General features: G+C 35.0%; 1 protein-coding gene across 11 annotated transcripts in view; it reads left to right on the top strand.

Moving 5' to 3' along the window:
- MSH3 (mutS homolog 3) overlaps positions 1 to 13,484 on the top strand; it is a 228,349-nt gene that overhangs the window by 114,795 nt on the left and 100,070 nt on the right. For 7 of the 11 annotated variants that reach the window (XM_063723860.1, XM_054555021.2, XM_054555023.2 and 4 more), the window contains exons 14-17: positions 5,361 to 5,548; positions 6,268 to 6,436; positions 7,724 to 7,738; positions 13,129 to 13,193. In XM_063723860.1, the coding sequence (XP_063579930.1) occupies positions 5,361 to 5,548; positions 6,268 to 6,436; positions 7,724 to 7,738; positions 13,129 to 13,193 (437 nt within the window). 11 annotated transcript variants of the gene reach the window in all.

Genomic DNA, 13,484 nt, shown 5'->3' on the forward strand with positions numbered 1-13,484 from the left:
TAACAGAATCTGTATTTAGACCCAGGATTCTTGACTGTGTTTTCATTGGCTGTGTCTTTTGGACGCTATCATGTTTGATGTAGTTATCTTGACTGCCAATTTTTTTTTCTGGTTGCCACTTTTCATAAGCAAATTTTATTTTTCCTCCAAATGTAACTCCTTGCCAATTTAATAATTTTACTGTAAAACCATTTTTATGTGCCTAAATTTTTATTTTATTTTATTTTATTTTATGTTATGTTATGTTATGTTATGTTATGTTATGTTATGTTATGTTATTTTATTTTTGAGACAGAGTTTTACTCTCGTCACCCAGGCTGGAGTGCAATGACGTGATCTCGGCTCACTGCAACCTCTACCTCCCAGGTTTAATCGATTCTTCTGTCTCAGCCTCCTGAGTAGCTGGGGTTACAGGCACCCGCCACTATGCCCGGCTAATTTTCGTATTTTTAGCAGAGATGGGGTTTCACCACATTGGCCAGGCTGGTATCAACTCCTGACCTCAGGTGATCCACCCGCCTCGGCCTCCCAAAGTGCTGGGATTACAGGCATGAGCCACTGCGCCCAGCCAATATGCCTAAATTTTAGTTGTGACCAATTTTTCATAAGTGTTTCTATATTTTTCATCCCCCTTTACCCCCACAGAGTTTTACTAGAATGATAAGTACTGCTTCTAAGAATACTTGAGGTGCCCAAGAGGACTTACGTAACTGTTTTACATGCTTCAGCTAAATTTGAAAACAATGCACAAGCCAGAATTGGAAATACTGATCATGGGGAGAAAGATATATGAGTTGGTGATGGAGTCAGGGGAGCCTATTGAGTCATTATTGGGTACACCATGTTATTGTTTTGCTGGCAATAGCAGAAGCTGTGCTGATAGTCGCAAGTTTTATGGTAGACCTTTTTGAAGTCGCAATGTGGGTGTCAAACCATTTGTTGTTTTGTATCCTTGGCTCAGAGCCTGAAAATTGATGCATATTAACCTTCTTTAAACAACAGATCTCCAGGCACCTTGCCTTAACTACTTCAAAGGATTCACTGACAGATGTCAGAGATTTGAAAACAGAAGCAAAGCTGAAAATCTTTCAGTGGCTACTCAAATGCACAAAGTCAAAGTGTCCATGGCATCAAGATGGCAGCATCAGTTCATGGGGCTGTGATTTCTATTCCACCTTCCTGCCTTTTTGTAAACTTTACTTTGATGTTTGTATTGCACAGGGTTTGTGTATTTATAAAAGTTTCAAAACTCTAGTAAAGTCAGAATCTAATTCATTTAAAAAGTGGCCAGTATGCAGTGCAAGAATGACTTATTTTGGAATTTCAAAATATATTTTACTAAAGGAACTTATAACTCACTTGGAAGCCATTCCTTATTGCTGTTTCAGTGTTTGTTTACACAAGAATGTACCTAAAGATTAGTTTGAAGGGTGAAGAGTAGAAATGATCTGGTAACAAACCAACTTCAGGAAAGCTGAATGCTTTAAACCAATGTTTTATAGATTAGTTGGCTGGCTCTATGAACACACCATCAAACATATGTCTGTTCTTTATTATTAGATTACTCTAAATAAGCTTCTACTGTGTACACCACATAGTGGGTGATGTCCTGGGTACAGATTGTGCCAATTATGTGAAATTCATAAAATGAGAAGGAACGCTGGATGTTGTGGGAAGTGGTTAGCATAGGCTGTATGGTTTTGTGGAACGTGCCCTGGAATATGTACCAATAGGTGTTTTTATGGTGATAATGATAGAGGATCTCAAGTGAGCTGATTCTGGTATAAAATAGACATTTCTCTTCTTCTTCTTCCTTTTTTTTTTTTTTGAAACAAGATCTCACTGTGTCACCCATGCTGGAATGCAGTAGTGCGACCACAGCTCACTACAGCTTCAGCCTCCAGCCTTCTGAGTAGTTGGGACAACAGGCACATGCCACCATGCCCAGCTATTTTTTTTTTTTTGCATTTTTTGTAGAGACAAGGTGTTGCCATGTTGCCCAGGCTGGTCTCCAACTCCTGGGTTCAAGAGATCCTCCCACCTTGGACTCCCAGTGTGCTGAGCTTACAGGTGTGAGCCACTGTGCTTAGCCTAAAATAAACATTTCTTTTGATGGCAAAATGTTAAATTCAAATCCTGTAAATAGTGCTAGTTACAGGAACCCATACTAACTTTGCTCAAGAACTGTTTTGTAAGAAATTCTTAAGTAACTGCCGAGGTTGGTGAATACATTTAAAGGATAATCGCACTTGGCAAATGTTGAGGACAGTGTTTTCAGAATTTCCTAGGTGAAAATCTTTTTTTAGCTAAGCAGGAATAAGCCCAAAGCCGCATGTTCAGTGTGGCACTTAAGCTGGGGTCCTTCTCATCCTGTGTCCAGTGAGGCCCTGCCTCCATACTTGTGGGTCTGTGCTCAAGCTCTCCCAGTGAGACAGCTGCTGCCAGAAGTAGGGCTGAACTCCTGGAGAGTGACTTCAGGAGCAGCCACTTACCCATCCTCAGCTTTCTTGCAGCTTCTTTTGAGTTCTTTTGCTTAAGAAACTTGAGAACAACCTGCTGCCTCTGGCTTTCAACATGATTGTAAAGCACTACTGGTTTTCACCTTGCTTCTGCTGCTGACTTAACTTTACATTGTGTCTCAGCTTGGAAAATTAATCATTTTCTTGGGATTACAATAATCATGAGGTTAATATTCAAAATTATATTGAAAATGTTTATGTTTGGTTCTTTACTTTTGTTAAAAGGTATCGTTAATTGACTAGTGGCCAAAAAGCTTCCAGGTTTCACATTTATGTAAACAGTCCAGCTTCCTGTATGGGGGTGGGGAGGGGGTCTTTCTGGAGAAAAGTTGCGTCATGATACACTTAGAATTCAACATTTGCTCAGTTGGACCTAACTTCTTATTTTTTTGCATAATTTACTTCACCCTTTGTGGTTAGTAATTACCTTTTTGAATATGTTTTTAGCCTTAATCTATTTCATATATACTGTCTATTATGTGCCTTATTACTTTACCCCTAAATTGTTTTCTCATCTCAAGACAGTTCTTTTCAGCCAACATTCTGTCAGTTTTATTTTCCTGAGCTGTCTTCTAGAGCCTTCTAACTTGATCCAGTCTAGACTGGTTGTCCCCGTATCTGTTGTATAGTACTATCTTAGATTCCCTTTACTTCCCTTGAGTTGAATCTTTTATTTTCTGTATTCCATGTCTTCCTCTTGGTTTATTTCTTCATTTTGGTGGAGTGTATCCTCTAGAACCTTCCTGAGAAAGCATGTTAGAAGTAAATCTTTTGAAACATTCATGTCTGAAAGTGTTTTTTTTGTTGTTGTTGTTGTTGTTGTTACTACCTTCACATTTGATTGGTAGTTTGGATTGGTATAAAATTCTAGGTTTTAGATGATTTCATTATCTTTACTTCCTCTTCTGTAGAATTTTTCATTTCTACTATTATGCTTTAATTTCCAAGAATTTTTGTTTTCTTGTTCTCCAAATGTTTTTTCTTTTTAAAAGTAGCATCTTGTTTCATGGTTGTAGTATCTTCTGTTTCATGGAAGATATTACTAATATTTTTAGAAGTTCCCTAACAGGGCAGAATCCATATTGGTGCACAAGTCTTTTTGGATTCTTGATGTAAATTGTGTCTCAGTTTTCCTTAAGGACAGTTTAAAATTCAGGTACCTTGAGTCTTTTGAGTCAATTACTATTTATCTGTTTACTTTATAGCTTCTAACATATTATTGCTGTTGTCTTCTTTTCTAGTGTGTTTTCTTCCTTTTTTTTTTTTTTTTGAGACGGAGTCTTGCTCTGTTGCCCAGGCAGGAGTGCAGTGGCACGATCTTGGCTTACTGCAATCTCCGCCTTCCGGGTTCAAGCGATTCTCCTGCCTCAGCCACCTGAGTCGCTGGGATCACAGGCGAGCGCCACCACACCCGGCTAATTTTTGTATTTTTAGTAGAGATGGGGTTTCACCGTGTTGGTAGGGCTGGTCTCGAACTCCTGACCTCGTGATCTGCCTGCCTCAGCCTCCCAAAGTTCTGGGATTACAGGCGTGAGTCACTACATCTGGCTGGTTTTATGCCTTTTTAAACAATCTCTTAACTGTCGTTTCAAGATGGAGAGAAATTAGATGCATGTGTTTAACCCACTCTGTTTACCAGAAGCTACGATGTAAAAATTATTCATGTTCATGTTAAAAAAAAAAAAACTACAGTAGTATGCAAGGGTATGCAGTAAAGGGTAAAAAGTCTCCCTCTGCCACCCCTCCATACCTACTACCCAGAGGTAACCAGAGTAAGTCACATGTGTTACCTCCTAAAATTTTTATTGATATTTAGATTTTTTATTTATATAGAATAGTGTATATCATTTAAAGAATACAAAGAAAGTGTTACCATGTAGATACATAAAAATATATACATATATGGTATATGATATAAACATACTATATATATTCAATGTATGTTGAAATTATGGAGTTCTATACTGATACAAACAGATCTTAATTTTCTTTTAGCTGTTTCGTAGTACTACACTGCATGAGTTTTTCCCAATAAGATCCCAATTGATGGACATTTATTTCTTATTCATCTTTTTAAATTATAAGCAGCAATACTATGAATATTCAGACACATATTTTTCACTATTTGTTAGTCTATTTTTAGATAAATTATTTAAAGTGATGCTTATTCAAAGGGTTATATGCACTTTTTTATTATGAAGACATGCCAAGTTGTTTTTCAAAAAGGTTAGTCCTCTGCTAATAGTATATAAAAGTGTCTTTTCTTCTTTTACATCCTGTTACATGGTTATTGTGAAGCTTTTAAATCTTTGACGTTCTGATAAGTGAAAAATGCTATCCTGTATTTCTAATTTGCTTGTCTTTAATTATATATGAAGATAATCGTATACATACTTGCTGTTCTCTTTCTATGAGCTGCATATTCAGTTTGTTTAGCCATTGTTCTTTGGATTATTCATCTTTTTCATGTCAATTTGTAAGAGCCTATTATGTTTGGGAGAATTTTGCCTTGTGTCTGTTATGTCTTACAGATATTATCCTTCACATTTTTTAACTTGTTTAACCTATTTTTGCTATATGGTTTTTGTTATTTTAAAATGAAAAAATACTAAACAAGTATTGGCTTTGTTTTCCTTGGCTAAAATTATTTCCTTTATACCTTTAAAATATTAGATAGTATTTAACCTCATTTAGAAAATATCAGTGATATTTTATTTCAACTAACTAGTTAATAGAAAATTTACACTTTCCTCAATTCTGATTCTAACTTTTAAAAGTCACGAATGAAACTTCATTTTCATGTATCTTATGCTATTTCATAAAAAATATTTTTATTTTCAGTGTTCTACCCAAGAGTTCTTCTTGATTGTCAAAACTTTATATCACCTAAAGTCAGAATTTCAAGCAATAATACCTGCTGTTAATTCCCACATTCAGTCAGACTTGCTCCGGACCGTTATTTTAGAAATTCCTGAACTCCTCAGTCCAGTGGAGCATTACTTAAAGATACTCAATGAACAAGCTGCCAAGTAAGTACCAGACCCTGAATTCTTCCTTTTCACCAGTCAGTATAGTTCAGTGCATTTGCCATTTATTTGTGGATTCTTAATCTTTACTAGAATAATAATAGAATTTGCATGAGTACATATATAATTAGAAATGTGATTGGACCCTAAAAGTGTTACATTACAGCTGGAATACTTGCTATCTAAAATTTAGGCAGTTTACCATCTAGGACAGATACAATACTCCCCCACATATCAGATGATGGAAAGGTAAAACACAGGCAGAGCCAAGCATTAGTAGTTTATTAACCCCAAAATCAGTGTCAGATATCTTGTACTCATTTCCTATATTTCCAGAGATGTCTTTATATTTAGAATCTGTAAAAGCAAAGTTATCCTTTAAAAGGTAGTTATTTTATAACGTATTGCACAAAACATTCTATATAAATGAAATAGGATTTGACATTTACATTTGTCTTTGTTTTCTGCATAGGCAAACAACAAATAATTTATCTCTTGGTTTTACCATGGGAATCATGAACTTAAAAAGCAGAAATGATTTTAGGGTAATTTTGACCATCCTCAGAGAAGTTAAAAAACAAACCCATGAGTGCTTAGTGACAATTGGAACCACATTTTTCTGACTTCTAGTGCTTTCCTCTTTCATCACACTATGAAAAATAAGCGATAACTGCTGTAATTAATAAACTTCGAATATGTATTTGCATTTTTTGATTTTTTAGAGTTGGGGATAAAACTGAATTATTTAAAGACCTTTCTGACTTCCCTTTAATAAAAAAGAGGAAGGATGAAATTCAAGGTGTTATTGACGAGATCCAAATGCATTTGCAAGAAATACGAAAAATACTAAAAAATCCTTCTGCACAATATGTGACAGTATCAGGACAGGAGGTAATGTCAAACTTACTTTTATTTTCTATTAGTTTTCTTATAGTAGAAAAGCTATTTTAAAATGTAAATAAAAATCTGAGGATAGGATATGTATTATCTTTTCAAATTTTTTGTTTTGTTCCTTGGAAATATGTTGTAATAACTTGTTTTGATAAGTTATTTTAATGATGGTGTTTTATTAGTCTCTTGTGACAGTAATGCAGCTTAATGTTATATGTGTATTAGCGTTATCTGTTGAAATTATATTATAGAAAGTCTCAGTTACTATGAATAGCAACTTATAAAATTCATTTGTTCTAAATCCAGGAAAGAGAAGTTAGTCTTTGATCCCTACCTTGCAGATGATGAAATGATACAAAGCCTGTGTTGATTGGCTCATACAGTGATTAAGCGGTGGGGCTTCCTCCTAAAGTTAAGAGTATAGCTGCTAAAAAACACAAGTCTAGAGTGAAAAACTACAGTTAGTGAGTCTTCCATAAAATTATGGTACTGTTTAGAATATGTTTCTTGGGGGTGTGTACTTCTGTTTAAAGTTTGATAGTAATGTCTGAATGAGAACCAGAAAAGGAAGAAGTATGCCTTTTAAATATGGTTGTGCTTTTCAGTCCTATTCTGAGTCTTGAGGCATGCTACTCCTGTATCTTACGTTTAATAAAATATGAAGATTCAAACTGAGGGAGTTTGAGAAATTCTGTTTTATTAAAATACCAAATTAGAAAACTTATGGTTAACTTCTATAGAATGAGCATTTTATTCAGGATTTTTAAAAAACAGATATTTTTCTGGTGGGGAAGAACTTAATTTCAAATCAAATTTTTAAACATTTACATTGTTTTATGTGTTTTGCCAAAAGATTGTTGAATGTATAGTTATTTGAAATAAGAAGCTCTACATTAATTGAGAACGTTCATTAAAATGTTTATTAGTCCTGTGTTATTTCATAGATTTACCCATTAAGTCAACCTGTCTTCTGAACTAAAATTATTAAGATATTATACTCAGCAGACATTCACAGTGCCACATGGAGCTCTATATAACAGAAAAATGATTTGACAATATTTATACTTCTGTTTATTGTCTGAACAGACAAATACCAAATATTTAATTGTAACTCTTGTTTTTGCTACGCAGTCATGACCTTGCAAAGTGAAAACTGGCCTAAAGGCCACTATTCTGGCTATTGGTTTAAAATCAGATGATCAACACTGCTTTAGTTACTTTAATAAAAGATATGTAGTAGAAAAGTGGCTGCCTTTCCTACTACATTTTTTTTTTTTTTTTTTACAGTGGAGAAAGCTAAGTGTAAGTGCCAGTTCTACCATTTACATGCTATATGACCATGGAAGAGTTACCTCTGTTGTAAGACTATTATGGAGACCAATTAAGTTAAAATACATGAAAGTGCTTTTTAATCATAAAGTGCTATGCTTATACTGCTCATATAATAACAATAGTAATAATACGGTTACCATTTATCAAGTACTTGTTAAAGTCTAGAACGGTGGTAGGTGCCTACATATATTATTTAATTCTTGTAACAATGCCAAAAAGTGTCATTCCAGTTTTGTTGGAAAGAAAACCAAGGTTTGGAGTAGTTGGATAAGTTACCCAAGGTCCAAAGCACAAATCCAGCCCACTTCTTCCAGACTCTAGTCTTTCTATTATATTAATATCAGTATTTCATTCCATTTATTAATTCCAAATATTAACACAAAGATTCTCAACACCATGGATTTTATCTGACAAAATCTAGATATTTTAGAGCTCATAGTATTCAAAATAAAATAAAGTTTAAGTCTTGGAAAGACAGTCCTGGATTCATTTGGCAGTTTTTGAGTAAAAATGAGAGAAAATTGTCAGGAATTCATAAGAGATAGTAGACTGGTTATTCATTATGAGTGTGGCATTGAGGTTTAAGAAAAAGTACAGCATGGAGACCAACTAATTCATATTAAAAATTATTAGGAAGATCAGTTGTCCTTTATCTTTACTAGGTTAAGTTGATGAATTTGAGGAACAAAGTTTCTTCATTATTAATAGTAGGATGGATTCTTGTTGGTTTTTAATAATCTTCTCTAGGATTTTAGTAGAATGTTAATACAAAATTACTTTCATAAAACCTTTTGAAAATTAATAATTCTATTCATTGGAACACCCAAGGAATTCTAAATATTCAAAATTGTTTTAATCAAATTCTGTTTTAAAAAAGACTACAGTGGCTCACACCTGTAATCCCAACACTTTGGGAGGCCAAGGCAGGAGGATCACTTGAGCTCCAGAGTTCAAGACCTGCTTGGGCAACATAGTGAGACACCATCCCTAAAATATAAAATTAGCCAGGCATAGTGGAATGTGTCTATGCTCCCTGCTACTCGGGAGACTAAGGTAGAGAATCACTTGAGTCTGACAGGCTGAAGTTGCTGTGACCCGTGATCGTGCCACTGTACTCCAGCCTGGGCAACAGAGAGAAACCCTGTCTCAAAAAAAAAAAAGGACTAATGCTATTCTCAAATTATTTAGAGGTACTTACAGGACTAGGAACAGACTCCATCAAATATGATTATCTTTGAGAAGTGAGGGAGGCAGGGTGGAAAACCCTTATTTTACATTTATTGGTGCTTCTTTATGCCTTTCTGTTCTGACATTTTATTTCTATACATATGGCTTTTGTAATAACCTTAAAAGACCCATTATAGCAGCCCCATGTGATCCATGTGATGGTATGTGGATCTTGTTATTTTTACTAAAATTAGATAAGTGTGCCAGTCTGTTAATCCAGTGTTATTTTGACAACATTCATTTTTCACCTCTGTTCCCAGCTTTTATATACTCATTAGAATACTAAAGCCTTATTGTATGATGCCTTATTGTCTCTGACTGTGTAAATATTGGCTTAGAAGAAATTAATGAAAGCAGAAACTTTATATTTTTATGTAATAATGTACATACATTATTATGTATTATGTAATGAATGTATGTATGAATGTATGTGTGTATGTATGAAAGTATGTATCTATGTAATGAAAGCAGAAGATTACATAGTTTACTGCTTCTGTTACAGTCTCTATCATATTTTATGAATATAGACCAATTATCTGTTAACCTTGAATGAAATATGGAATGGAAATAGGACAATATTTACATTGGGGGCAGTACTGATAAGTATTATTATTATTACTAAGGGAAAAAGAAAAATATTGGAAAAAAATCTTTAGAAAGGGTTTTATTAATTGACAGCATGCAGCGTATCCAAATACCTGTTTACTGTGTTTAAAATGTGGAAAATAATCTGTTAAATCTGAGTACTTTTTACTTAGATTTAAAATATAGTAAAAAATCCTTAAATTATTAAGAGAATGAAAGTGGGGGAGTGGAGGAATGGGTTAAGTGGGGTGCTGGAGAAAACAGCAGTTTCTGGAGTGAGTAAGAATTTCGGCAAGCCTAGCAATGTTGCCAGCCCAGTGATACCACAGGCTATATAGATTGAGTAATAATATCTGACATTTAACTAAGAATTGGGTCCCAGGAGAAGAATATGAGAGATTGCTTATAATGAATCAAGGCAGACTACCCACATGAACACCTAATAAACAAAGTCAGGAACTGTAGAGCAGGAAAAGTTGCTATGAGAGCTTTCTAAGATTACTGGAATGTATGCTATTTTTCTATGTTAGTTTTCTTTTCTTTAGTAATAAAACTCTTAAACCAAAGGCCTACCTGTTCATTCTTAGAATGTTTGAAAAAAAGAATAACTAGAGAAAAAATGTTGTATCTCATCGTCAGTATAGAAGAGAAGAAAAGCTAGCAGATGACAACTCTGAGGAGGAACCCAGGCTGAAACTCCGAGGACTGCTGAGTGAGGAAAAGGGACCCTCAGGATCAGTCCAAGGACCAGACCCTGTCTGAGGATGTGACCAGAGGGGTTTAACTTGTGCCTTCCTGACTCTCGCTGTTTTCCCCCCTGCATTGGCACTGTATTGGCTCTGTGTATGGTGGCCCGCTGTAGTGATTGTGGTCCTAGAATAGAACTTTTGATACTTACAGATTGAATAGTTGTGGTCCAAACTGTTCCCAAGGTGCTCCTTGTTCAAAATGTCCACCATCCCTTAGCCAGTAACTCCTGTGGAGCTCTGTGTTAGTCATTATGTATCTGGATGTGTCCTTCCCAAGTATCAGTGATCCAATCAGTCTGTTCCTGAATTTTGCTGTTTGCCTTTAGCATAGCTCTTTCCAGAATTATTTTATAAAAAGGCCAATATTTCTTTTGGTAGAACACTTTAAAACAGCAGAATTATTTAGCACAGTTTAAAAGTGATTTTATCTTTCCCATTAATGATATTTTTTGTGGTTTTTCAGAAGTTATTTTTTGTAGCCAAAGGATGCTTGTTAGACTCTTCACTCTTAACTATTTAAGTGGGTGTGGCAGATTTGAAACTGTATTAATTGTCTATACATGAGGGCATCACTAGTCCAAAACAGTTTTCTAAGGATGAAATTTTTTAGATTAGCCACTAATTCTTAATATAATTAATGTAAAAGCTACAGTGTTTCTATTAATGGGAAAAATAAACTCAAGAACCATGTTGATACTGTTATTAATATGAACATTATAAATACCTGAAGTTATGTGCATATAATAAAACTGATAAATGTGAAAAAGTTCTCATAGCTCTCTCAAAATTACAACCACACAGCTCCTGGGTTCCATTCTGCTCAAAATGGGTTTTTAGAAATTTATGTAAATGAATCATTGAATTAGTTTTTTTGTTTTTGTTTTTGTTTTTTATTAAGACAGAGTCTTGCTCTGTTGTCCAGGCTGGAGTGCAGTGGCGCAATCTCGGCTCACTGCAACCTCCACCTCCTGGATTCAAGTGATTCTCCTGCCTCAGCTTCCCGAGTAGCTGGGATTACAAGTGCCTGCCACCACGCCTGGCTAATTTTTGTGTTATTAGTAGAGATGGGGTTTCACCACGTTGGCCAGGCTGGTCTTAAACTCCTGACCTCAGGTAATCTGTCCGCCTCACCCTCCCAAAGTGCTGGGATTACAGGTGTGAGCCATCGCGCCCGGCCTGAATTTGGTTGTAATAATACAGGAATGCAAGCACACTGAGAAGAGATAATATATAACTAAGGCTAAAAATGAATGGTGTGATAGAACTTCACTTGCTTCCTGGCTGATTTCAGACAACCTTATTTGCAGAGCACAGTTGGATCTATAAATATATTATGAATGTAAATTAAAATGACAGGAGATATTATCTCACCCCAGTTAAAATGGCTTTTATCCAAAAGACAGGCAATAACAAACATTGATGAGGATGTGGAGAAAAGGGAACTCTCGTACACTGTTGGTGGGAATGTGAATTAATACTGCCACTACCACTGTGGCGAACAGTTTGGAGGCCCCTCAAAAAAAAAAAATAGAGCTACCATGTGATCCAGCAATCCCACTGCTAGGTGTGTATCCCAAAGAAAGGAAATTCGTATATTAAGGAGATATCTGCACTGCAGTGTTGATTGCAGCACTATTCACAGCAGCTAAGATTTGGAAACAAACTAAGTGTCCATCAACAGACAAATGGGTAAAGAAACTGTAGTACGTATTCACAATGGAGTACTATTCAGCCATAAAAAAGAATGAGATCCTGTCATTTGCAACAACATGGATGGATTATGGAGGTCATTATGTTAAGGGAAATAAGCCAGGTGCAGAAAGACAGACTTTGCATGTTGTCACTTACTCGTGGGAGCTAAAAATTAAAACAATTGTACTGACGGAGATACAGAATAGAATGATGGTTACCAGAAACTGGTAGTGATAGTGGGGGTGGAGGGGATGAGGGGATGGTTAATGGATACAAAAAAACCAGAAAGAATGAATAAAACCTAGTATTCATAACACGGTAATTATAATCAATAATAATTTAATTGTACATTTTTAAATAAAAGAGTGTAACTGGATTATTTGTAGCACAAAAGATAAATGCTTGAGGTGATGGATACCCCATTTACCCTGATGTGATTATTATGCATTGTATGTCTGTATCAAACTATCTCATGTAACCAATAAATATATACAACTACCATGTACCCACAAAAGTAAAAAAAAGATACTATGGTTCATATAAGTGAAAACTTAAAACTCTCATATGGGAAGAAATACTTTCTTCTCTTTATAGTTAGGGAAGTCAGTGCTTTCCTGTGAAGATACTTTTAGAGGATTTCGGTTCCTTGGATAAAAACTATCTAAAAATCCTCTCTGTTCAGAATAGGGGAGGATCATATCTCAGACCGGTGTAACATCTAGTAATTGAATATTTTAAAATTTTATCTACTTAGAAATTCAATCTTTTATGAGTAATAGAATTCTTAAGATAAGTGAGTATTAATAAATGAAAGAGGTGGTTAATGAAAAAGCCATCATTCAGAGTATACATATAACAATATTAGAAACATGAAAGCCCAAGTATTACAAATGTTTTATGCAATACAAATTGTACTTTGTCCCAAGTAGTGAACGCTTAATTAATAATATTTGTCTGTATTGACATATATACAGTCTGAAAAACAATACTGGACTTATCTTGAGTGTTTAACAATATATAATAAATTGTTATACCACAATTTGGGGAAAGCTTTAAAATATATAATGGTTACTTATCTAAATCTCTGTTTATTTGTATTTGTTTTAGTTTATGATAGAAATAAAGAACTCTGCTGTATCTTGTATACCAACTGATTGGGTAAAGGTTGGAAGGTAGGTTTAAAATAAATTTTTTTCTTGCAATGCATTATGATGACACCTGTATATCTATATGCTACTGGGCTTGTAGTAGCCACATTCTTGAAATTAAAAGCAATTCTTTTTATTTATTTTTTCTTATGGAACTTTTTTTTTTTTTGGAGGGGATGTAGTCTTGCTCTGTCACCTAGGCTGGAGTGTAGTGGTATGATCTCAGCTCACTGCAACCTCCACCTCCTTGATTCAAGGGATTCTTGTGCCTCAGCCTCCCGAGTAGCTGGGACCACAGGCAGGCACTACCACCCC

The sequence above is a fragment of the Pongo abelii genome, chromosome 4 (assembly GCF_028885655.2).
Source record: "Pongo abelii isolate AG06213 chromosome 4, NHGRI_mPonAbe1-v2.0_pri, whole genome shotgun sequence".
In the NCBI taxonomy this organism is placed as follows: Eukaryota; Metazoa; Chordata; class Mammalia; order Primates; family Hominidae; genus Pongo; species Pongo abelii.